The sequence below is a fragment of the Mobula hypostoma genome, chromosome 6 (genome assembly GCF_963921235.1).
Source record: "Mobula hypostoma chromosome 6, sMobHyp1.1, whole genome shotgun sequence".
NCBI classification, from domain to species: Eukaryota; Metazoa; Chordata; class Chondrichthyes; order Myliobatiformes; family Myliobatidae; genus Mobula; species Mobula hypostoma.
Window position 1 is genome coordinate 47,125,336 of NC_086102.1, and position 23,590 is coordinate 47,148,925.

At 40.9% G+C, this 23,590-nt stretch overlaps 1 protein-coding gene across 4 annotated transcripts in view; it reads left to right on the top strand.

Moving 5' to 3' along the window:
* Positions 1–8: 8 nt before the first annotated feature.
* slc35a5 (solute carrier family 35 member A5) overlaps positions 9–23,590 on the top strand; it is a 65,731-nt gene continuing 42,149 nt past the window's right edge. For 2 of the 4 annotated variants that reach the window (XM_063050768.1, XM_063050771.1), the window contains exons 1-2: positions 257–493; positions 22,888–23,034. In XM_063050768.1, the coding sequence (XP_062906838.1) occupies positions 463–493; positions 22,888–23,034 (178 nt within the window). In that variant the 5' untranslated portion in view covers positions 257–462. The other 2 variants (XM_063050770.1, XM_063050769.1) reach the window with 2 other exon arrangements.

A 23,590-nucleotide genomic window follows, 5' to 3' on the forward strand; every position in this document is an offset into this window, starting at 1 on the left:
GGCTCGCAGCCGCGACGGAAGCCGGGGTTGTTGCCATGGGTCTCGCGGAAGGGTGCGAAGAACTGTTGTCTGAAATCGGTGCGAATCGATCCGTTCAGGAGATTTCGGGTGTGTTGGGCAGCGTGGACGATCTTTAACTGCGCTCAGAGGCTATTACCGCTGGAGTGATTAGACAGAAGGCCTGCCGCCTGTGGACGGAATGACATCGTTTGGCTGCTGGTGAAGGAGGCCCCTGGCTCAGGTAAGAGAGCTGAGAGGGTGATGAGAAGGGCGGCGTTCTCCCGCTAAGAGAGATCAGCTGAAGATAAGTTTCAGTTCCTTACTGAATGAAACCCGTGCAACTGAGCTCCATTATGCCGCCGATCGACGTAGGAAAATACAGCGCAGCAAATGTTGGATGTTTGAACACTTGTCAAATGATGGTAATGCAAACCCGGCAGCCTTCGAGATGGCTTTGTGCAGATGTTCATTCCTAGCTGCAATATTCAGCCATGTAAGCAATTCTTTGTTTAATTCTGACTTGTTGCAGCATAGAGGCGAGTAACTAGAATTGGCTTCAAGGCTCCAGCATACTAGGTGAAATATACAGACAACACACATCAAAGTTGCTGGTGAACGCAGCAGGCCAGGCAGCATCTGTAGGAAGAGGTGCAGTCGACGTTTCAGGCCGAGACCCTTCGTCAGGACTAGCAACTTTGATGTGTGTTGCTTGAATTTCCAGCATCTGCAGAATTCCTGTTGTTTGCGTGAAATATACAGAGCTAACTTGTGGGGCAAATATCTGATAGCCCTTCCACGAAAGTTTCCCAGTGAACTCTGTCAAGCAGTTACTGTTGATCAAGATGACCTTTGTTAATAAGCTGTTAATGTTGTAAATGTTTATCAGGTCATGTAACATCAATGGAAGGAGATAACAGTTAATATTTTAGAACTTTTAGCAAAATAGGGAAAATGTAAATAAGTTTAAAAATGCAAAAAAATGAATGCATTAATTGAATGAATTGGCTTTATTTCTTATATCCACATACTCTAGGAGTAAAAATCTTTACGTCTCCGTTTAAATGTGCAATATGCAATCATAGTAATTTATAATAATGTATAATAAATAGACAGTCATGTAATATAGAGTACACTCAAATCAGCGTGAGTTAATCAGTCTGGTGGCCTGGTGGAAGAAGGTGTGCAAAATGGAAGATGCAAACATATGAACAGGATTTGGTCACTTGGGTTTTCTCTGCCATTTTCTGAGATCGTGGCTGAGATTTGTGATCTCAAATCCCCATTCCACTTATCTTGGATCTTTTTGTTTCCCTGCTTGTTAAGGTGCGTATGACGCTAACATAGTGACTGGCACAAGTAAGGACGATGCTGCTTAAAAAAAGTTGGGGAAGGTCAATGAACAATTGTGTAACCTGCAGGGGAGGGACGGACAGAGTCGGAGGCTCCAACTCGGTTCAGAAGGGAGGCGTAGATCCTCAGGCGAGTTGGGAAGCTAGCTAGGGGAAGTGGTGGTTTCAACGATTTTCGCTTTTCCTGTCGGAGGGGTTTTTCTGCTAACATGAAGATCGGACGCTGGACTGAGACTGTTGTGGGGATGTTGGGAAGTAGTGTAGGTTCAGGTAGTGAGAAGGATCTGGAGAGAAACCGGAAACGCAGATTGGGGGAAGAGTAGGGGTTGGCGGCAGGAGGTGGAAATGAAGTTGAATCTAGATCTGTAAAACGGAAATGAAACATAATGTTGGAGTGATTTCTAGTGCTGGAGAGGTGGGGCGTTTTTTTAAAGAGACTTTAATATATTGTTTAAATTTGACCCGGTACAGCCCTCTTCCATCAATCCGAACGTTAACGAGAGAGTTGAAATCTGCTATAGGGACTATAAATCATGCTCGAACCTTGAGAGGAGGGAATGTGTCAATCATTTGTAAGGACATTAAAACAGTATGAGAAGGCATTACGTTTGAAGACTTTGCTTAGAAGAAAGGTAGTATCTATGTTACCTGATGAAAATTGAGGTACCAGGTTTCCCCCGCCATCCGAAGGTAGAGCGTTCCTATGAAACGGTTTGTAAGCTGAAATGTCGTAAAGCGAAGAAGCAATTACCATTTATATGAGAAAATTTTGTGAGCGTTCGCAGACCCCAAAATAACCTACCAAATCATGCCAAATAACACATAAAACCTAAAATAACAGTAACACATAGTAAAAGCAGGAATGATATGATAAATACACAGCCTATATAAAGTAGAAATACTTTTTCACAATCATTACTGAACTATTCTCCGTAGTGAAAATCTCACGCAAGCACCGTCGGCAGAAAATCTCACGCAAGCACTGTTGGCAAAAACCCAGTGCAAGCGCTCTCCAGTAACCTTTAAGCTATGAAGCTGCCAAATCATACCAAACAATATTTAAAAATACACAGCCGATATAAAGTAGAAATAATGTATGTACAGTGTAGTATCAGTTACCGGAATTGGGACAGCACCAGCACACTGATGATGGTGTGTTAGGCTGAGTCGTCCCAGGTTGGCTGGTGCAGTGGCCCCCACCCTCCAGGCCACCGACAGATACTGAACCGTGAAGCATGCAGGGGTCCAGCAGTAGCCGGGAGGCATCCAGCACATCATTAAGAAAAAAGCTGAAATAAACATGCTAATTAATTACGTGTTGGGCGGCACCTAATTGTCGGCCCAGGTCAGTGCCGATTGCCGATTGCATTGCCATTGATCTGGGCCGACATTTAAGTGTGGGATGGCACCTAATTAATTAGCATGTTTATTTCGGCTTTTTTCTTAAAGATGTGCTGTGTGCCTCCCGGCTACTGCTGCATTCTCCGCAAATCGGTACAGTATCTGTCCGCGGCCTGGGTGTTTGGGTGGTGGGACACTGAGGTGTCATCTCGTCGTCTATTTCCATTAGAGCAGGCAGCTCATCTTCTTCTATGACTGCCCGCCTCGATGTCGAAGGTCGAGGTTCGTCATTTGCTGTGGCTGATGTGGAAGGCTTGCTTGACTGCTGAGCGTCGCGCATTTTTCTATCACACAGTTCTTTGTAAGGACTCAAACCATGCTGCAAATATCTCCTAAACCTACATACCCTTTCAAAATTAAAGTTGTACTTATCATTGCGCAAAAATCTCACGCAGTTGCTTCACGTTCATTTCGCTACTGCATTCGGTTTCGATTGTTATCCTTTCCTCTTCCAATTGCATCAGCTCTTCATCTATCAGTTCTTGGTCATGGGATGCCAAAACCTTTTCAACATCATGTTCGTCAGCTTCCACAAGCCAAACTCACTTTGTTCTTACTTCGTTTACCACGATCGAAATGCTTAATTATGTCTAGTTTTATGCTAAGTGTAACACCCTTACGAGTTCTTTTAGGCTTTTCCGACACCATAAAACTTATCTTGCAAACAGCTGCTCGGGGCGCGCGCTGATTTTTTTCGCGCACTGCTTTTTTTTCGTAACAGTGAAAACACCTTCTGAAAGCGAAAACAGGGTACTAATGTAGGTATTTCGTAACAGTGAGGTTTCGTAAAGCAAACGTTTGAAAAGTGGGGGACACCTGTATTGGGGGTGTCATAACGGGTGTTCGGATGGAGATTTGAAGCAGGTTAAATCTCATTTGTTAGGTAAGAAGGTTTAAGGAGGTAAAGAGATCGCTAGTATTTAGAAATGGGGAAAAGGTGGGTAGTTTATCTGTGTTGATTTATTTTGATGAGGTGAAGCTGGCTAATAAAGTTAGTTTAAGGTATGTTAGTTATAATGTAGGAGCTTATATTCCTAGATGTTTTTAATTTGTCAGAGATTTGGGCATATTGCAGCAGTATGTCATGGGAAACTAAGGTGTGGTAAGTGTGGTGGGGGGGATATAAGTATGTAGACTGGAGGAGGTGTAAAGTTAAATTGTTGTAATCGTGGAGGGGAACATAGTGCAACATATAGAGCAGTGGTCCCCAACCACTGGGGCACAAAGCATGTGCTACGGAGCCGTGAGGAAACGATGTGAGTCAGCTTCATCTTTCCCCATTCCCCGTCACGCACTGTTGAACTTGAACATAGGGTTGCCAACTGTCCCGTATTAGCCGGGACATGCCGCATATTCGGCTAAATTGGTTTGTCCCATACCGGACCGTCTTTGTCCCGTATTTCCCCCGCTAAGGTAGAGCGTTCCTATAAAACCGTTCATAAGCCAAAATGGCGTAAAGCGAAGAAGCAATTACCATTAATTTATATGGGAAAGTTTTTTGAGTGTTCCCAGACCCAAAAAAATAACCTACCAAATAATACATAAAACCTAAAATAATACTAACGTATAGTAAAAGCAGTATATTTACTAAAATATAGTTAAAAAAATGATATGATAAATACACAGCCTATATAAAGTAGAAATAATGTATGCACAGTGTAGTTTCACTTAACAGAATCGGGAAGATTAAGCCAAAAACCAATTTGTAGAAAAAATTGGCACGTACACGTATGCGCACACATGTGCAAAAAAGGTTGGGGACCCCTGATATAGAGGGTGTGAAGTGTGTAAGAAGGCAGCTACAGTTCAACAGATTAAAGTACAGTAGGGTGTGTCTTGTACAGAGGCCTTGAAAAATGTTTATCAGAATGTTGATAAACTATTACAGGTTAGAGACCAGACTGTGAAGTCAGTGGATATATGTCGGTATCACTGTTCTCTTGGTAAAAATACTTGTGAATAAAATGAGGTTTGTGATGTTTATAACAGATGTGGTGAATCATACTGCTCAGACATCTAGTCATACTGAGAAAATTAAAATGTGAAAGCTGCAGAGAAGTATCTTAGTATAACTGGTGTTATGTAGGAAGTTGTAAATGAAACTCTGATGGGTGGGATCTCTGTATCCCAGACAACTTGTGAAGGTAAATTATGGGATTTAGAATATGACAGTGGAATGCAAGAAACCTAATTTCTAATGGGCAAGACTTTAAGAAGTTTATTGCTGATTTGTCAAATCATCCAGATGTTTTATGTACTCAGGAAACTTGGTTGTTACCACATCTGAGTTTTTATTTGCAGGATTTTAGGTGTGATAGGTTATTTGGTAAAGGGGGTGGTGTTGTCAGTTTTATACAAAAAGGGATAGAGTATAGAGTTGTGAGTGCAAATGAAATATTTGAGGCATTTGTAGAAATATTTTGTTTCAATAGTCCAGTTGGTGGTAGTAATGCACCTTAAGTTGGACTGCCAAACCCCAAGAAGAATGAACAATTGTTCCTGGAGGTCTGACTGGAAAAGGTGTAACCACAGTAAACACGAGGAAATCTGCAGATGCTGGAATTCCAAGCAACACACATAAAAGTTGCTGGCGAACGCAGCAGGCCAGGCAGCATCTCTAGGAAGAGGTACAGTCGGTGTTTCTGGCCGAGACCCTTCGTCAGGACTAACTGAAAGAAGAGCTAGTAAGAGATTTGAAAGTGGGAGTGGGAGGGGGAGATCCAAAATGATAGGAGAAGACAGGAAGGGGATGGATGGAGCCAAGAGCTGGACAGTTGATTGGCAAAAGGGATATGAGAGGATCATGGGACGGGAGGCCCAGGGAGAAAGAAAGGGGTGGGGTGAAGCCCAGAGGATGGGCAAGGAGTATAGTGAGAGGGACAGAAGGAGGAAAAGGGGAGAGAAAGCAGGATCTTCCAGTGGCCATACATTTTAATTCCACGTCCCATTCCCATTCTGATATGTCTATCCACGGCCTCCTCTACTGTCAAGATGAAGCCACACTCAGGTTGGAGGAAGAACACCTTATATTCCGTCTGAGTAGCCTCCAACCTGATGGCATGAACATTGACTTCTCTAACTTCCGTTAATGCTCCTCCTCCCCCTCGTACCCCATCCGTTATTTATTTATTTTATATATGTATTCTTTTTCTCTCTCTCCTTTTTCTCCATCTGTCCCTCTGACTATACCCCTTGCACATCCTCTGGGCTTCACCCCTCCCCCTTTCTCTCTCCCTAGGCCTCCCGTTCCATGATCCTCTCATATCCCTTTTGCCAATCAACTGTCCAGCTCTTGGCTCCATCCCTCCCCCTCCTGTCTTCTCCTATCAATTTGGATCTCCCCCTCCCACTTTCAAATCTCTTACTAGCTCTTCTTTCAGTTAGTCCTGACGAAGGGTCTCGGGCCGAAACGTCAACTGTACCTCTTCCTAGAGATGCTGCCTGGCCAACCACAGTAAAACTTGCTAAATCCAGCATGTTTGAGACTGTGGTAATTCCAGACTAGCAGATTTTCTGGACTATTGGATGTTATCTCCCTCCCCCTCCAAAAAAAAAGTAATGAAATAGCCCAGAAATAAATCACATTAACTTCTATTTATGGTAGTGTAGCAGTTAATGTGATGTTGTTACAGTTATAGTTTAGCTTGGCAGAATTTGGAGTTCAATTCGGATGTCATCTTTAAGGAGTCTGTATGTCCTGCCCGTGGAGTGCATGGGTTTTCTTCGGGTGCTCCAGTTTCCTCCCACAGTCCAACACCTACTGGGTAGGTTAATCGGTCAGTGTAAATTGTCCCATGATTTAATTATGGTTAAATCAGGGTTTTTGGTGTTGTTGAGCTGTGCAGTGTGAAGGACCTACTCTGTGCTGTACCAGTAAATAAAATAAATAAACTTTGAACAGCACACACAAAATGCTGGAGGAACTCAGCAGGCCAGGCAGCATCTATGGAAAAAATACAGTCGATAAACTGAAAAAGTACAGTTGACGATAAACTGAAAAAGTACAGTTGACAATAAACTGGACTGGTCAAAGAACACTGAGGCTGTCTACAAGAAGGGTCCGAGCCATCTCTATTTCCTGAGGAGACTGAGGTCCTTTAACATCTGTCGGACGATGCAGAGGATGTTCTACAAGTCTGTAGTGGCCACTGCTATCATGTTTGCTGTTGTATGCTGGGTCAGCAGGCTGAGGGTAGCAGACACCAACAGAATCAACAAACTCATTCGTAAGGCCAGTGATGTTGTGGGGATGGAACTGGACTCTCTCATGGTGGTGTCTGTAAAGAGGACGCTGTCCAAGTTGCATGCCATCTTGGACAATGTCTCCCATCCACTACATAATGTACTGGGTGGGCACAGGAGTACATTCAGCCAGAGACTCATTCCACCGAGATGCAACACAGAGCGTCATAGGAAGACATTCCTGCCCGTGGCCATCAAACTTTACAACTCCTCCCTTGGAGGGTCAGACACCCTGAGCCAATAGGCTGGTCCTGGACTTATTTCTTGGCGTAATTTACATATTACTATTTGATTATTTATGGTTTTATATTGCTATATTTATACTCTATTCTTGGTTGGGGCAACTGTAACAAAAATCAATTTCCCTCGGGATCAATAAAGTATGACTATGACTATGACGTTTCAGGCCAAAACCCTGAATCCTGCCGAAGGGTTTTGGCCCGAAATGTTGACGGTACTTTTTTCCATAGATGTTGCCTGGGCTGCTGAGTTCCTCCAGCATTTTGTGTGTTTTGCTCAGATTTCCAGCATCTGCAGATTTTCTCTTGTTTGTGAAATAAACTTTGGATTTATTTTTATTAAAAAAAGATGAGAAAAACAGTAGAGAAATAAAGTTGGAACTATGTATGAAAATCAACAAAATTGTGCTTGTAAACTAGAAATCAGCCTTTACTACACAACTATATTACCCTCAATTCCATATTGTGTAACTTTGCAGCTTTCTGTGTGAAAAATTAGCAAAAGACTTCAAAAAATCCAAACTCAGCTCCTCATCTAGTCTCCTCCATCATCTGGCCAATCAGATACATCTAAAATGAATTTCAATACATCAGTCAAAATGATTAGCATTTGATAAATCCATATTGATTCAGCTCAATCACTAGTTTTTTTTCTACGTAAGTATTTAATACTTACGTAAGTCTACGTAAGTATTTTTACACTCTTTATGTTCCTTGCTAGTTTACTCTCATATTTTATGCTTTTATTCCTTATCAATTTGTCGTCATCCTTTGAATTCTTAAATGTTCCCAATCTTCGGAATTTATTGCTAACCTTAACTTCTACTGAAATGCATATTTCCTCGTGTGTCTTTGTGCTTTAACATAATGTCTATTTGCCACAAAACATCGGTTACTAATTTAAATGCTGAACATTATGTTCACCATCAAAAGGAATTAAAATGTTTTAAGGGAAGGGGGAAGACCTGCAAGATGATCTGTTGAATTGGGGGGGTGGGGGCTGGTGAAATGGAAACTAAGGCCAACAGGAACCCGATCAATAATTTGGGTAAAAAACAGAACGGGTGGGAGCAAGGTTTCCTATATATTTAGTTAAAATGTTTTCAGCTGATGCCTGGATGAAACAGCAGCTTGCAAGTGGATACAAGGTAGGTGGGATATTGCTGGAGTGTACGAGATGTTTAAGAAAGCAAGTGAAATGAGAAGGTGAGTGAGTGAGAGGTAGATTTGATTGGGAGAATCATTATCCTCACATTATCCTTGGATAAATGGAGGTATGTAGGAGATGAAGTTGGACAATAGTGGGATATTTGAGAAAGACTATTAGGTGGGCTTGCACTCAAGATTCATTCTCCACCAACGGTCCTTTTAATAGTAGTTACCACAGGGATTTGTTCTTTTTCATTTCCTACTTCGGGGCATTTACAAGTGCAAGGAAACCAGCCTTGTGTTTAAATACTAAAATTTCCTTAAAATGGATTGTAGGGGCTGCTCTGCTTCCTGAGAGCAGGTCAGTATCACATTTTTCCAAGCTACCTTTTTAAAAACTAAATTAAGGGTAGAGTTTTCATTTAAAAAAAAAGTAATATTAATTTAGTGTAGAACATCTTAAGTCAACACAGTATTTTAAGTTAATTGCAATTATTAATAGTAGCATATGACATTAGTTATATGCATGCAAGCCTTGAGCAAATAGACTATGAGGTTTTAGCATAATTTTCTATCACTTAGTATGAAGTGTTGGGAGGCCATTAAACTGTGGATTTCCTCTGTTGAGTTTTTACAGTGGGAACATCTAATTTCAGTGCATCTTTCAGTATTTAGTCCCAGAACTAGACTTGCTCCTGGAGCTGACAGTTTTGCAACATTTGCTAATGGATTGCTCCTTGCATGGGAAGACATGAGTTGCAGGCAATCTTTCTTCATTCTGACATTTGTCTTAGTAGGTATTCCTGAGAATAGCCTAGGATATAGAGTCCTGTGTCATGCAGCTATTTGGGACAGTTGATAAATTCTACAGCATCTCTTCCCAAACCATCCTTATAAAGGACATGTGGGTGACAGACTCATTGTGGTACAGCCTTCACAATCTCACAGGGACTTATCTTCTCGCCACTCGACAGGAAGGTCTTGCTGCTTGTTTGACAGTTCTATTGCTGAGATCGTTAAAAGCACCAAATTTCTTGGTGCTCACCTGGTCGAGAATCTCACCTGGTCCCTCAACACCAGCTCCATAGCCAAGAAAGCCCAACAGCATCTCTACTTTCTGCGAAGACTGAGAAAAGTCCATCTCCCACCTCCTCATCCTCACCACATTCTACAGAGGATGTATTGAGAGCATCCTGAGCAGCTGTATCACTGCCTGGTTCGGGAATTGCACCGTCTCGGATCGCAAGGCCCTGCAGCGGATAGTGAGGTCAGCTGAGAAGATCATCGGAGTCTCTCTTCCTGCTATTACAGACATTTACACCACATGCTGCACCCGCAAAGCAAACAGTATTAAGAAGGACCCCATACACCCCTCACACAAACTCTTCTCCCTCCTGCCATCTGACAAAAGGTACCGAAGCATCTGGGCTCTCACGAACAGACTGCAACAGTTTCTTCCCCCAAGCCATCAGACTCCTCAATACTCAAGAGTCTAGACTAATATCTACATCATTTATTATTATATTGTAATTTGTTCTCTACTGTGCCTATTGTCTTGTTTATTAATTATTGTACTGCCCTGCACTGTTTTGTGCACTTTATGTAGTCCTGTGCAGGTCTGTAGTCTAGTGCAGTTTTTATGTTGTTTTACATAGTCTAGTGAGGCCTTGTGCTGTCTCACATAGTCTAGTGTAGTTTTCTGTTGTTTCATGTAGCACCAGGGTCCTGGAGAAACGTTGTTTCATTTTTACTGTGTACTGTACCAGCAGCTTATGGTCGAAATGACAAAAAACTTGACTTCTGCTAAGGGATTGACACTGTGATGGAAAACTACCCAACACAATCCACCATCTCCTTTACCTGCAAGGGTTTGGTGTTTGTACCTGATTAAGTTGTGGTCATGCCACCTCTGTCCCTTGTGGAATTTTGTCTATAATTGAGATTGAGTAAGATTTTATATTCTTTTTGAAAATCAAAAATTGCAGATATTAGAAACTTGAAATTAAAACAAATGCTAACAATTCTTACATAGGTAACGCAGTATCACTGGAAAGAAAGTTAATGTGTCACCAGCTGTCGTAAACTTCTTTTGATCTACCCAATGCAAAGACACCACATACTACGGTGAATATAACTTTAACTCTATTTATTAGCAAGTTACCAGAGAGAACCTCCTTAAGCACTCTCTTGGGCTGCTCCGGGGGTCTCTGGCTTCCGAAGCAAGTACAGTGCTTTTTATACATATGCAATCATGTACACAGATACAGGTGGGTTCACCCCCTTAGTTTCTGTACAGATGAGTATTGTTTAACTTATCAGCCATAAATTATTCGTGTAACAGCTTAACTACCCTTATGTCTGGGAACAGCCAGACATAAGCTTACCCCTCGGAGCTTCCCACCCTTGAAACAGGCATTCCTTAAAATGCTTATCTAGCAAGCGCTATGTTTATTAAAGCAGTTAATCAAACAGTGTACAAGTTGTTCTTAAGCAAGGACTGAAGTTACACAGGTCACATACCAAGCATAATATCACCCGCTCAGCTTATCTTGTGAGAAACACTTGTGCTTCTATGCTTTTTGTCAAAGTCTTAGCCGCTATGACCCTTACAAAATAGCCAGGGTCACAAGAGGCCTACGAGATGCTAACTTCTTGACATTACATTACAAGAGGCCTACGAGATGCTAACTTCTTGACATTATATTGCACAGCAATTTATCAGGTGAAGGTTATTCAGCCAGGTAAGCAAATATGATTTCACTTTCCACAGATATTGCCTAGTTTGTCAATATACAGGTGTCCCCCGCTTTTCGAACGTTCGCTTTACAAAACCTCACTGTTACGAAAGACCTATATTAGTTCCCTGTTTTTGCTAACAGAAGGTGTTTTCACTGTTATGAGAAAAGGCAGTGCACGGAAAAAGCAGCGCACGAAAAAAAAGCAGCACGTGCCCCGAGCAGCCGCTCTGCCCCGGATTCGGAACTGCTTTCTCGCCGGCATTGCTTAAACACGTGCCTGTGAGCAGCCGTTAGCAAGATGGGTTCTAAGGTTTCAGAAAAGCCAAAAAGAGCTCATAAGGATGTTACATTAGACATAATTAAGTGTTTCGATCGTGGTGAACAAAGTAAGGCCTAAGTGAGTTTGGCTTGTGGAAGTTGACGAAGATGATATTGAAGAGGTTTGGCATCCCATGACCAAGAACTGATAGATGAAGAGCTGATGCAATTGGAAGGAAAGGATAACAATTGAAACCGAATGCAGTAGCTAACAGACTGAAAGTGAAGTCGTCCAGGAACTGAGCATGAAGCAACTGCGTGAGATTTTCGCTGCAATGATAAAGTACAACTTTAATTTTGAAAGGGTATGTCGGTTTAGGGCATATTTGCAAGATGGTTTGAGTGTTTACAAAGAAGTGTCTGGTAGAAAAATGCGCGAGGCTAGCAGTCAAGCAAGCCTTCCACATCAGCCACAGCAGACGAGAAACCTCGACCTTCGACATCGAGGCAGACATAGAAGATGATGACCTGCCTGCCCTGATCGACGATGAGATGACACCCCAGTGTCCCACCACCCCAATCCCTGGACCGCGGACAGATACCGATTTGTGGAGAATGCAGCGGTAGCCGGAAGGCACCCAACACATCTTTAAGAAAAAAGGTGAAATAAACAAGCTAATTAATTAGGTGCCGCCTGGCATGTAATTGTCGGCCCAGATCAGAGCTGATTGCCGATTGCGTCACCTCTGATGTGGGCCCACATTTACGTGCCGGGCAGCACCTAATTAATTAGCTTGTTTATTTTGGCTTTTTTCTTAAAGGTGTGCTGGGTGCATCCTGAGTATTGCTGCATTCTTCGTGGATCGGTATCGGTTGGCGGCCCAGAGGGTGGGGGCCACTGCACCACCCCAGCCTCCGACGACTCAGCCTAATACACCATCATCAGTGTGCTCGATGTCTTCTCGATTCCCATAAGTGATACTACACTATACATACATTATTTCTACTTTATATAGGCTGTGTATTTTTAGGTGTTATTTGGTATGATTTGGCAGCTTAAAGGTTACTAGAGAGCGCTTGCGCCGTGTTTTTGCTGATGGCGCTTGCGTGAGATTTTCTGCCGAGAGCGCTTGTGTGAGATTTTCGCTACGGAGAACAGTGCGGCAATGATTGTGGAAAAGTATTTATTATATCGTTCCTGCTTTTACTATATGTTACTGTTATTTTAGGTTTTATGTGTTATTTGGCATGACTTGGTTATTTTTGGGTCTGCAAATGCTCACATTTTTCCCATATAAATAAATGGTAATTGCGTCTTCACTTTATGACCTTCCGGCTTACGAACCATTTCATAGGAACGCTGCACCTTCGGATGGTGGGGGAAACCTGTATTTTAACAATTTCTCTATTCATTTGACTTTTTTTTTGCATTCCATCTGCTCCATATTCCATCCTGTGCCATTTTCAAGACTGATTTAGATGCCTGCTTGATTTGAACAAATAGGAGTCAATAGCTACTCACTTTTCCAGTATCTATTAATTGGTTGTCATGTGTGCAGAATTTAATGAACTTTGGTATGTTCAGAAGGATTCTTACTGAGACATTAGCCATTAAAACCTAAATTGTTTTTTTTTGTATTTGATTGCTTAGGCAACATCTGTTTTATGAGTAAGAAATTTGAGCAATGAGGTGATATAAGGACGAGTGCCAGTTACCAGAGATTCCTTAAATTTTCTTAAAAGATCATCAGTTTACACAGTAGGTCTGCATAAATATTCAAATCTTATTTTGTCCAAAGATTAATGTGCTTTTATTAATTTATACAGTCTTTTTTTGTCTTTTTCGTTATGATAAACTATTGATTTTAATTGCAGTTGCTGAGACAGCAGATTGCTTATTTATCTAATCTGATTCAGCTGAATTAAATTGTTGCTTGAAAAAGGATCTAGTGCTTTCCTGGTGTATACGATGAATAAACTCCTCTCAGGCTTCCAAACAGGTACAGATATCGATGTTAACCAACATTTCGATGACAAACTCTGCCATCTTCTTCAGGGATGATGCCTGAGCACGTCTAGTCAAGTGGTATTTATACCCCCAAAGTCTGTCCCTCCTGATTAGTTAGTCCTCATCCAATCAGGTTTCTGCTGTCTCACCTTGTTTACAATTGAATTCCAGTTTTTACTTACAGCTAGACCTTTGTTAAAATTCTTTTCCTCTAGTCTCATTTCAATTGCTTCCTTCACCAGGCAGTCCCAAAAGCCATTGGTGCAGCACAGTAGTTTGTGCCGTTGAAGTCAATCCTATGCCATTGCAAATTCAATGTTCTGCTATTGCCGATTTCTCCAGGTAACCCAAATGGATACACCTCCTGTGCTCCTTGATGCAGGTTTCCACCATGTGTCCTGTCTGGCCGATATACGGCTGCTCCACACTTACAGGGAATCCTGTGAATACCAGCTATCCTGAGTCCCAAGACATCTTTGATCCACATAAGCTTTGATTTGAACTTCCTTATGGGCTTGTGGATGGTATTAATCTGGTATTTCTTCAGGATCCTGGCAATCCTTCCAGAACCATGGAAATAAAGGGAAGACAGGCAGTAGCAACGGGTTCCTCCTCATTGTCAGCTTTCCTGGTTTTTCTGTGAGCCCTTTTAAGAGCCCAGTTGATTTCCTTCACCTTGTAGCCATTCTGTAGGAGCATCATGCATAATCGTCTTATTTCCTCATGTTGACTCTCCAGGTCCCAAATAGTTTTCACATGGTTGATCAAAGTAGAAAGAACTGCTCTTTATTGGGAGGCATGATGGTGGCCATTATTGTTGAGGTGTAAGTCCATATAAGTGGTTTCCTGGTAGGTGCCGCATCTGAGGCTGCTGTCCGGTTTCCATCAGGCTCGAAGGTCGAGGAACGGAAGGCAACCATTCTTGTCCATCTCAATCATAAATTGAATGTTTGGATGTATGCTGTTCATTTACAACATAATTTCTACATGGAGGACTTTGAGGAGAAGGCTGTGGGTTCATAGCCCTTACACCCCAAATGCTTCTTCAGATGCGTTGATGATGTCTTTGTAGTGTAGCCTCATGGACTCCAGGTACTACAACAGTTCCACGACCATCTGAACAGCATATATTCAAACATTTAATTTATGATGGAGGTGGAGAAGAATGCTTTCCTCCTATTCTTGGACAATATAATATGACAGAAACCAGATGGTAGCCTTGGAAATGGCATTTATCGGAAACATACTCACACAGTCTTGCACCGCAACGATAACAGCCAATGTCACGCTTCCCAACGTAGAGTGGTTTTTTCTACTTAGCTGTGCGAAAAGTTATTTCGGAAACCGAGAGTTTCCGCGAGGAAATAAGCCGATTATGCATGTTGTTCCTAAAGATGTTCCTGAAGAATGGCTACAAGGTGAAGGAAATCAAAAGGACGATGGAAAATCCAGGAAACCTAACAATGAGGAGGAACCCAATGCTAATGCCCGTCTTCCATATATTTTCATGGTTTCTGGAAGGATTGCCAGGATCCTGAAGAAATACCAGATTAATACCATCCACAGATCCGTAAGGAAGCTCAAATCACATCTTATGTGGGTCAAAGATGATCTGGGTCTCAGAACGGCTGACATTTGCAGGATTCCCTGGTGAAATCATCTGTAGCAGAACATTGCATTTGCAATTGCCATAGGATTGACTTCTTAGACACAAGCCTACTGTGCAGCGCCAATGGCTTTTGGCACCGCCTGGTAAAGGAAGCCATTGAAATAAAACTAGAAGGAAAGAATTTTAACGAAGACAATGGTCTCGAAAGTAAGAACTGGAGTTTGATAGCAAGCAAGGTGGGAAAGTGGAAACCTGATTGGATGAGGACTAACCAATCAGGAGTGAGGGACGATGAAGGTATAAATACCAGCAGACTCAGCATACCCAGGCATCATCCCTGATGAAGATGGCAGAATTTGTCATCAAAACATTGGTTAAAATCGGTATCTGTACCCAGCTGGAAGCCCTAGAAGAGTTTATTTGTCAGTGCTTGCTTTCACAGAGCCAGAGACTAGCCTACAATAGCTTCCCTTGCCATCCCTGAAACATTGCCTCCAATGATTTCCAAGGATTTATGCTTTTTACCTATCTTTGTCCATATACTGCCCCTCAGTGTTTTAACTTAACATTGCTACCTTTCTGGCTCCCTGCACTCTCTTTGTTTTGTCACACTGCTAGTCCTACATTCGATATCCAATTGAATACAAGGAAAACCAAGACCATTTTTTTTGGTAGTCATCACAAACTTGATTCCTTTTTAGCATATTGAAATAAACCAGAATGTTTGCAATCCATATGTGGATTTTAATCCTGAGATAAATACATCTACTCCCTCATTTAGATACAGTAGGAATGTCACCTGACATTGAAGTCATCTTGAGTCACCTGTACCTAAAATGCTTAGTATTTCCATCGAACTCAATATATAAGTTTGCTGATGACACAACAATTGTAGGCTGTATCTCGGGTAATGATGAGTTTGAGTACAGAGAGGAAATTAAGAACCTGGTGGCATGGTGCGAAGACAATAACCTATCCCTCAACGTCTGCAAGACGAAGGAATTGGTTGTTGACTTCAGAAGGAGTAGCGGACCGCACGACCCAATTTACATCGGTGGTACGCAAATGGAACAGGTCAAAAGCTTTAAGTTCCTCGGGGTCAATATCACAGATGACCTGACTTGATTCAACCAAGCAGAGTTCACTGCCACGAAGGCCCACCAGCGCCTTTACTTCCTGAGAAAACTAAAGAAATTTGGCCTGTCCCCTAAAACCCTCACTAATTTTTATAGATGCACCGTAGAAAGCATTCTTCTAGGGTGCATCACAACCTGGTATGGAAGTTGTCCTGTCCAAGACCAGAAGAAGCTGCAGAAGATCGTGAACATGGCGCAGCACATCACACAAACCAATCTTCCATCCTTGGACTCACTTTACACCGCACGCTGTCGGAGCATTGCTGCTGGGATAATCAAGGACATGACCCACCCAGCCAACAGACATTTCGTCCCTCTTTCCTCTGGGAGAAGGTTCAGGAGCTTGAAGACTCGTATGGCCAGATTTGGGAACAGCTTCTTTCCAACTGTGATAAGACTGCTGAACGGATCCTGACCCGTATCTGGGCCGTACCCTCCGAATATCCGGACCTGCATCTCGGTTTTTTTTTTGCACTATCTTACTTCCCATTTTTCTATTTTCTATTTATGATTTATAATTTAAATTTTTGATATTTACTATTGATTTGTAATCCAGGGAGCAGGAAGTGCAAAATCAAATATCGCTATGATGATTGTACGTTCTAGTATCAATTGTTTAGCGACAATAAAGTATAAAGTATTGCACTTGTTATTTCTAGATGTGACCATTTGTACTCAGTCCTGGTTGGACTGCCATCCTCCATAAATCTCATTCAAAAATCTGATGTCATTTGTCTTCACATCTTGACCTTTTTGCTTCTTAAATCAGTTTTTAATCTGACAGCACCTCAACTTTGTTTATAAATAAGGTTTAAAACATTGCTCAGTTAGAGAAACAGAAACAGAATCAGAATCAGGTTTATTATCACCAGCATGTGACGTGAAATTTGTTAACTTAGCAGCAGCAGTTCAATGCAATACATAATCTAGCAGAGAAAAATAAAATAAAATAAAAAAAATAATAATAAATGAACAAGTAAATCAATTACAGTATATGTATAAGTGCAAAAACAGAAATACTGTATATTTTTTAAAAAGTGAGGTAGTGTCCAAAGATTATGCTCTCTTGTGCATTCTTAGAACCCATCTTGCAACCAAGGTTTCTGGCCATCCGTCCAAATGTGTCCTGTCTTGTTGCAAAGAATACTTCTATTGATTTTTGCCCTTGTTAAGTGCCTTGGCAGCTTTTACTGGATTATAGTTGTTACATAAATGCAACATTATTTTATTAAATTTGCTCAAGATAGGCTAGAGAACTTAGTTTATCTTTCAATCTATCTAAAATTATTATGGAATAACCTGCTTAGATATTAACTTTCAAATAAAAATTCTAAATGAAAGGAATGTGGGAGGCAAAGGCCTAATGAATTGAAACCACTGTATAGTTTAAATAAAGAATCGGGGATATAATAAAAATGTTTAAGTTAAGTAAATCAGTATTTAAAATAATTTTAATTATACTCTATCCATTAATTGAGTTAATTTAATAAATTGTGGCATGGCAGTGCATCTAAAACTAAGAACTCAAAGATTCTTCCTGTGTCCTGGACAACCACAGGTGCAGACAGAGAATCTACAGTTCCAGAGGTTCCAGCTTGAACAACAGCCAATGTTGTTGTGTTCTATTGTGAGCTGAATGTTTGGTGACACAGGATTTGATCAACCTTTAGATGAAGGAATGCCAAAATAGATGGAATGAGTAGCTGCCAGAAGAACTGATTAAGATCAGTAGACAAGCAGTTCAGGAGATCAAATTCTGATACTGGTAAATGAAGGTTTCCATGTGCAGTGCACTTGTTCAAAATTGTGGCACATTGGATGGCTTGGCTACGTCCAGAGAGAGAGGAGAAAAGTCAAAAACGCAATACTGTGGATTCCAGTTAACTGGGAACATCGGGACCAGTACGTTTTGGGTCAATTAGCTAAAGTTTCATGGAAATAGTTACAAAGGTATAAAAAAAATGAACTAGCAGTACTATTGCGTTACTGTAAAACTGTGCATTAGCTCCTAATAGTTATCGACAGAGGAATTCATCCAGTATACACTGCCATGTTCTTTTGATTGACTGTAAATGAACAAAATAGCACAGGCACATAGTGAATGCTTGAAGCTGCAGTGAGTAGAAACAGTTCTGAATTGTCTTACTGCTTATTTATCACCAACTATCAGAAACAAAAATCACTGCTTTTTGAACTTAAACACATGCAACTGCATGCAACTGACACTATTTAAAAACTACTCTAAGCACAGTGTAGTGTCTAACCGCCACACAAGTGTGCGAGATTGACGCTAGTTAAAAACAACAGTCTCCTGTTCCGATTAAGTGGCTTAGTGTCCCAACTAAATGAAGGGAGTCCAGTGATTTTCTTGATTAGTTTTTCTTCTTTAAGAGTTGTCCAAAATAAGTTGCTGCCCTGATTAATTGGAATCTATTGTAGTTAAAGGGAGTTTAATAGTTAAGGGAAGCAGACATTTGTTCCTCAGTCGTGGACATGATTTCAGGTGGTATAAATCCTTCTTCATATCACAGGGTTAAGGATATTAGTGAGCCACTGCAGAAATATCTGGAGACAGGTGGTGAGCAGCCATCCTTCGGTCTTCGTGGTACCAATAACATAAGCAGAAAACGGAATGAGGATTTGCAGGTAAATTTAATGATAAAAAAACAGAGCTAGAAGGTAGTAATTTCCATTTACAGTCTGGTGCACAACATAGGGAGTATAGAGATAGAAGGTTAGCATAAGTCAATGTGTGGCTGAAGAGATGACACTGATGGGAAACTTTGTTTCTGGGGCATTGTGGGTTCTAGGGAATTGGGATCTGTACAGGACAGATGATGACATTACAACAGAAGTGAGATCAATGGGCCCTTGGATTTGCTTGCATAATGGGAATGTTTTAAACTAATTTGATAATAGTGATGGGCATAATAGGGCAGCGTTAGAAAGAGGAAAGAATGATTAGGAGAGTTATATTATCTAAGCAAGAAATAAGAGTATCAAGGTAGGTTTAGACTGCATTTATGTTGGCTGAAGTGTACTGAACAAGGTTGGGGAACTGCCAAACAATTAACTACTATTGACCACAATGTTGTGGTAGAACAGAATGGCTTCTAGATATTCCTTGATACAAAATATTCTGGAAAATAAGGAAAAGAAGACAGGTGTCAGAATGCCCTTATTGATTGCATTCCTGTTCAAAAAAAATTAGGAACTATACGAAGGTTTTATAGAGGGCTCAGAAGATATTCACTAAAATGAGTCCAGGGGTGAGGTCAGTTACATGAACTGAATAGAAAAGTCAGGATGATTCTGCCTACCAAAGAAAAGATCAATTTATGATCAAGGTACTTAAAATCATGAAGGTTATAGAAAAAGAAAAGCTATTGTTATTGACAGGTCAAGAATCAGGGTGTGTAGAAAGAAGGTCATTGACAAAATGAACCAAAACTAAAGTGAAACAAAAGCAAGAAAAGATTGTTGCCTGGAATGTACTGCCAGAGATGGTAGTGGAGGCAGATTGAACTCCTATCTAACAAGGAAGCTAGCTAAATGTGAAGAAGAAGAAGAAGAAAGCCCTTAACTCTGAGTGGAGTGGAGTCATCGGAACGCCGTCATGACGGCGTTTTTTTAAGCAGGCTTTCTTATTTTTATGAGGCCAAGTTGCTAGCTCGACGTTCAACCTAGCACGGATGGAAAGCGTGCAGGGGAGCCGGCTGGATTTGAACTCGGGAGCCTTCGCTCCGAAGTCTGGTGCTGATGCCACTACGCCACCAGCCGGCTCATAGTTAAATGTACTAAAGGAAATAAATTACAGGGTGATGGGGAGAGTGGGCTGTTTGGATTGTTGTTATATTGATTTGAAACTGTCTCAATCTGCCAGATGGCCTCCATTCATGTTATAACCATCCTGTGGTTCTACTTTTGACAAATAAATTTGTTTCCATAAATTATTCAATACTGTCATTTATGCGTGACTATAACAGATTAAGATATAAGGATGATGTAAAGCTATCTGCTGACTTACTTTTAGTGAAGACTCACTTTGACCAACTTGGTGGTTAGTACAGATAAAAGACAATTCAATAGATAAAGATCAATAAAGTCAATTTTGCTTCAGAAAGAGCTTCACTTTGACAGAAAAATAGTAAACTGCATTGTGTTATGTACAGCAGGGGTGACATGGCAGTGTAGCATTAGTGAAAGACTTTACAGTGCTAGTGATCAGTAATTGGAGTTCAACTCCTGCCACTGTCTGTAAGGAATTTATACCTCTCTGCATGATTGTGTAGGTTTCCTCCAGGTGCTCCATTTTCTTCTCAGATCCCAAAGATGTACAAGTTAGGGTTAGTAAGTTGTGAGCATGTTATGTTGGTGTCGGAAGCATGGTGACACTTGTAGGCTGCCCCCAGTACATCCTTGGATTGTGTTGGTCATTCATTGACGCAAATGAAACATTTCACAGTACATTTCAATACACGTGTGATAAATAAAACTAATCTTTATCTTTAAAGAATAGTGCTGACACACAGCATATCAGATAACACCAGAATTGATTTAATTATCTAATTATTTTACATTATCTTTTGAAGTCATTTACAAACCCCATTTCCAGAAAAGTTGGGATATTTTCCAAAATGCAATAAAAACTAAAACCTGTGATATGTTAATTCACGTGAACCTTTATTTAACTGACAAAAGTACAAAGAAAAGATTTTCAATAGTCTTACTGACCAACTTAATTGTATTTTGTAAACATACACAAATTTAGAATTTGATGGCTGCAACACACTCAACAAAAGTTGGGACGGAGGCATGTTTACCATTGTGTTACATCAGCTTTCCTTTTAATAACACTTTTTAATCGTTTTGGAACTGAGGATACTAGTTGTAGTAGATTTGCAATTGGAAATTTTGTCCATTCTTGCTTGGTATAAGACTTCAGCTGCTCAACAGTCCGTGGTCTCCGTTGTCTGATTCTCCTCTTCATGATGCGCCATACATTTTCAATAGGAGATAGACCTGGACTGGCAGCAGGCCAGTCAAGCACGCGCACTCTGTGTCTACAAAGCCACGCTGTTGTAGCCCGTGCAGAATGTGGTCTGGCATTGTCCTGCTGAAATAAGCATGGACGTCCCGGGAAGAGACGTCGCCTTGATGGCAACATATGTCTCTCCAAAATCCTAATATATGCCTCAGAGTCAATGGTACCTTCACATACATGCAACTCACCCATGCCGTGGGCACTGATGCACCCCCATACCATCACAGATGCTGGCTTTTGCACCTTTCGCTGATAACAATCTAGATGGTCGTTTTCATCTTTGGCAAGGAGAACTCGATGCCCGTTTTTTCCGAAAACTAGCTGAAATGTGGACACATCTGACCACAGCACACGGTTCCACAGTCTTTCGGTCCATCTGAGATGAGCTCGGGCCCAGAGAACTCGCCGGCGTTTCTGCATGGAGTTGATGTATGGCTTCCTCCTTGCGTAATACAGTTTCAAGTTGCATTTCTGGATGCAGCGACGGACTGTGTTGAGTGACAATGGTTTTCCGAAGTACTCCCGAGCCCAGGTGGCTATAATTGTCACAGTAGCATGATGGTTTCTTAGGCAGTGCCGCCTGAGGGCTCGAAGATCACGCGCATTCAACAGTGATTTCTGACCGTGCTCTTTACGCACTGAGATGTCTCTGAATTCTCTGAATCTTTTCACAATATTATGTACTGTAGATCTTGAAAGAACTAAATTCTCTGCAACCTTGCATTGAGAAATGTTCCTTTTGAACTAACAATTCTCTCATGAATTTTGGCACAAAGGGGTGAGCCACGACCCATCCTTGCTTGCAAAGACTGAGCCTTTGATGGACACTACTTTTATACCCAGTCATGATACCTCACCTGCTACTAATTAGCCTGCTTAATGTGGAGTCTTCCAAACCGGTGTTACTTGAATATTCTGTGCACTTTTCAACCTTATTTTAACTCTGTCCCAACTTTTGTTGAGTGTGTTGTAGCCATCAAATTCTAAATTTGTGTATGTTTACAAAATACAATTAAGTTGGTCAGTAAAACTATTGAAAATCTTTTCTTTGTACTTTTGTCAGTTAAATAAAGGTTCACGTGAATTAACATATTACAGATTTTTGTTTTTATTGCATTTTGGAAAATATCCCAACTTTTCTGGAAATGGGATTTGTAGTTCTAATGATGCATGCCAATAAGAATATTAACTTGCCTCATGATGTTTATAAAATCCTGTTTTGTATCAACTTTTCCGACTTAAATTAGTGACCTTCCCAAATGTTGATGCTTTAAACGTGATGGAATTATACAGACTTCACAACATTACATTTATATGGTCTATAGGTGCCAATTAAACAATTACAGAAAATAATGAATAATATAGTATAATTATAGGCTATATGTATTACGATGCCAGTGGTTATTGGGCTAAATCATATCTCAATGTAAAATTCCCAGCTCCTCAGCAAGGAAAACACTAAGACTCCTGTGTTCAATCAGACTGACGTGTATTTCAGTATAAGCTGGAGAACAAGGATGGAAACTTATTTTGTCTGTATAGTTTAGTAATTTAAGTTGTTGTGTATCAAATAACTCATGGTTTAGTAACTTAAGTTGCTGTGTATCAAATAACTTGCATTCTGAATCTTCATTAAGGATGAATTGTACAATTGTGTTTTTCATTGGCAACTTCTTAAGTTAATAAGTTCTTTTCTGTATTTTGTCATTTACAGGTGACAAAAGACCAGAGTTGGAGATGGGAACCAAATGTTGTGCTTTCTCATGTTCCCGCTCACTGGGGTATACACTGATGCTGGGTGCATTGTATGTCATCCTCGGCTGCAGTCGGATTCTCCTAATGAAGTTTTCTGCCAATGATGGTGCCCAAACTTTTGTATATTTTTCTAATCACAAAATCCTATTTTCCGCTTTAGCCTTTTGAGATTTATTTTTATTCTGGCTACCAGTTCAGTTGATTATCATTTAAAATGGAGGAAGTGGGGATGAATTTTTGCAAGGTGGTGGGGGGGAAATGACCCAAAATTATGGGAAATAGAGGTTTGTATACACTTTTAAAACTCTTCCAACCATCAGTCAAATCGGTGAAAAACCTGCTGTAGAACGCAACTCAGTTAAAGGCCACCCAAGGCAGATCTCTGCATTCAGGGAAGTTTAGGATTCAATTAGATATTGTAAGAAAGAGTGAAATAGCCTGGGTACAGTGAAACAGAGTTTGATGGGAAAAACAATGGGTAGAGAATGTTGCCTCCCACAGGCCAGGGTCAGAGATGTTTTGGATCAGGTCCACAGTATTCTAAAGGGGAAGGGTGAACAGCCAGAAGTCTGGATACATATTGGTACCAAAGACATAGGTGGGAAAACTGAGGTGGTCCTCCCTAAAGAGAAAATTTAGGGAGCTAGGTAGAAAGCTGAAAA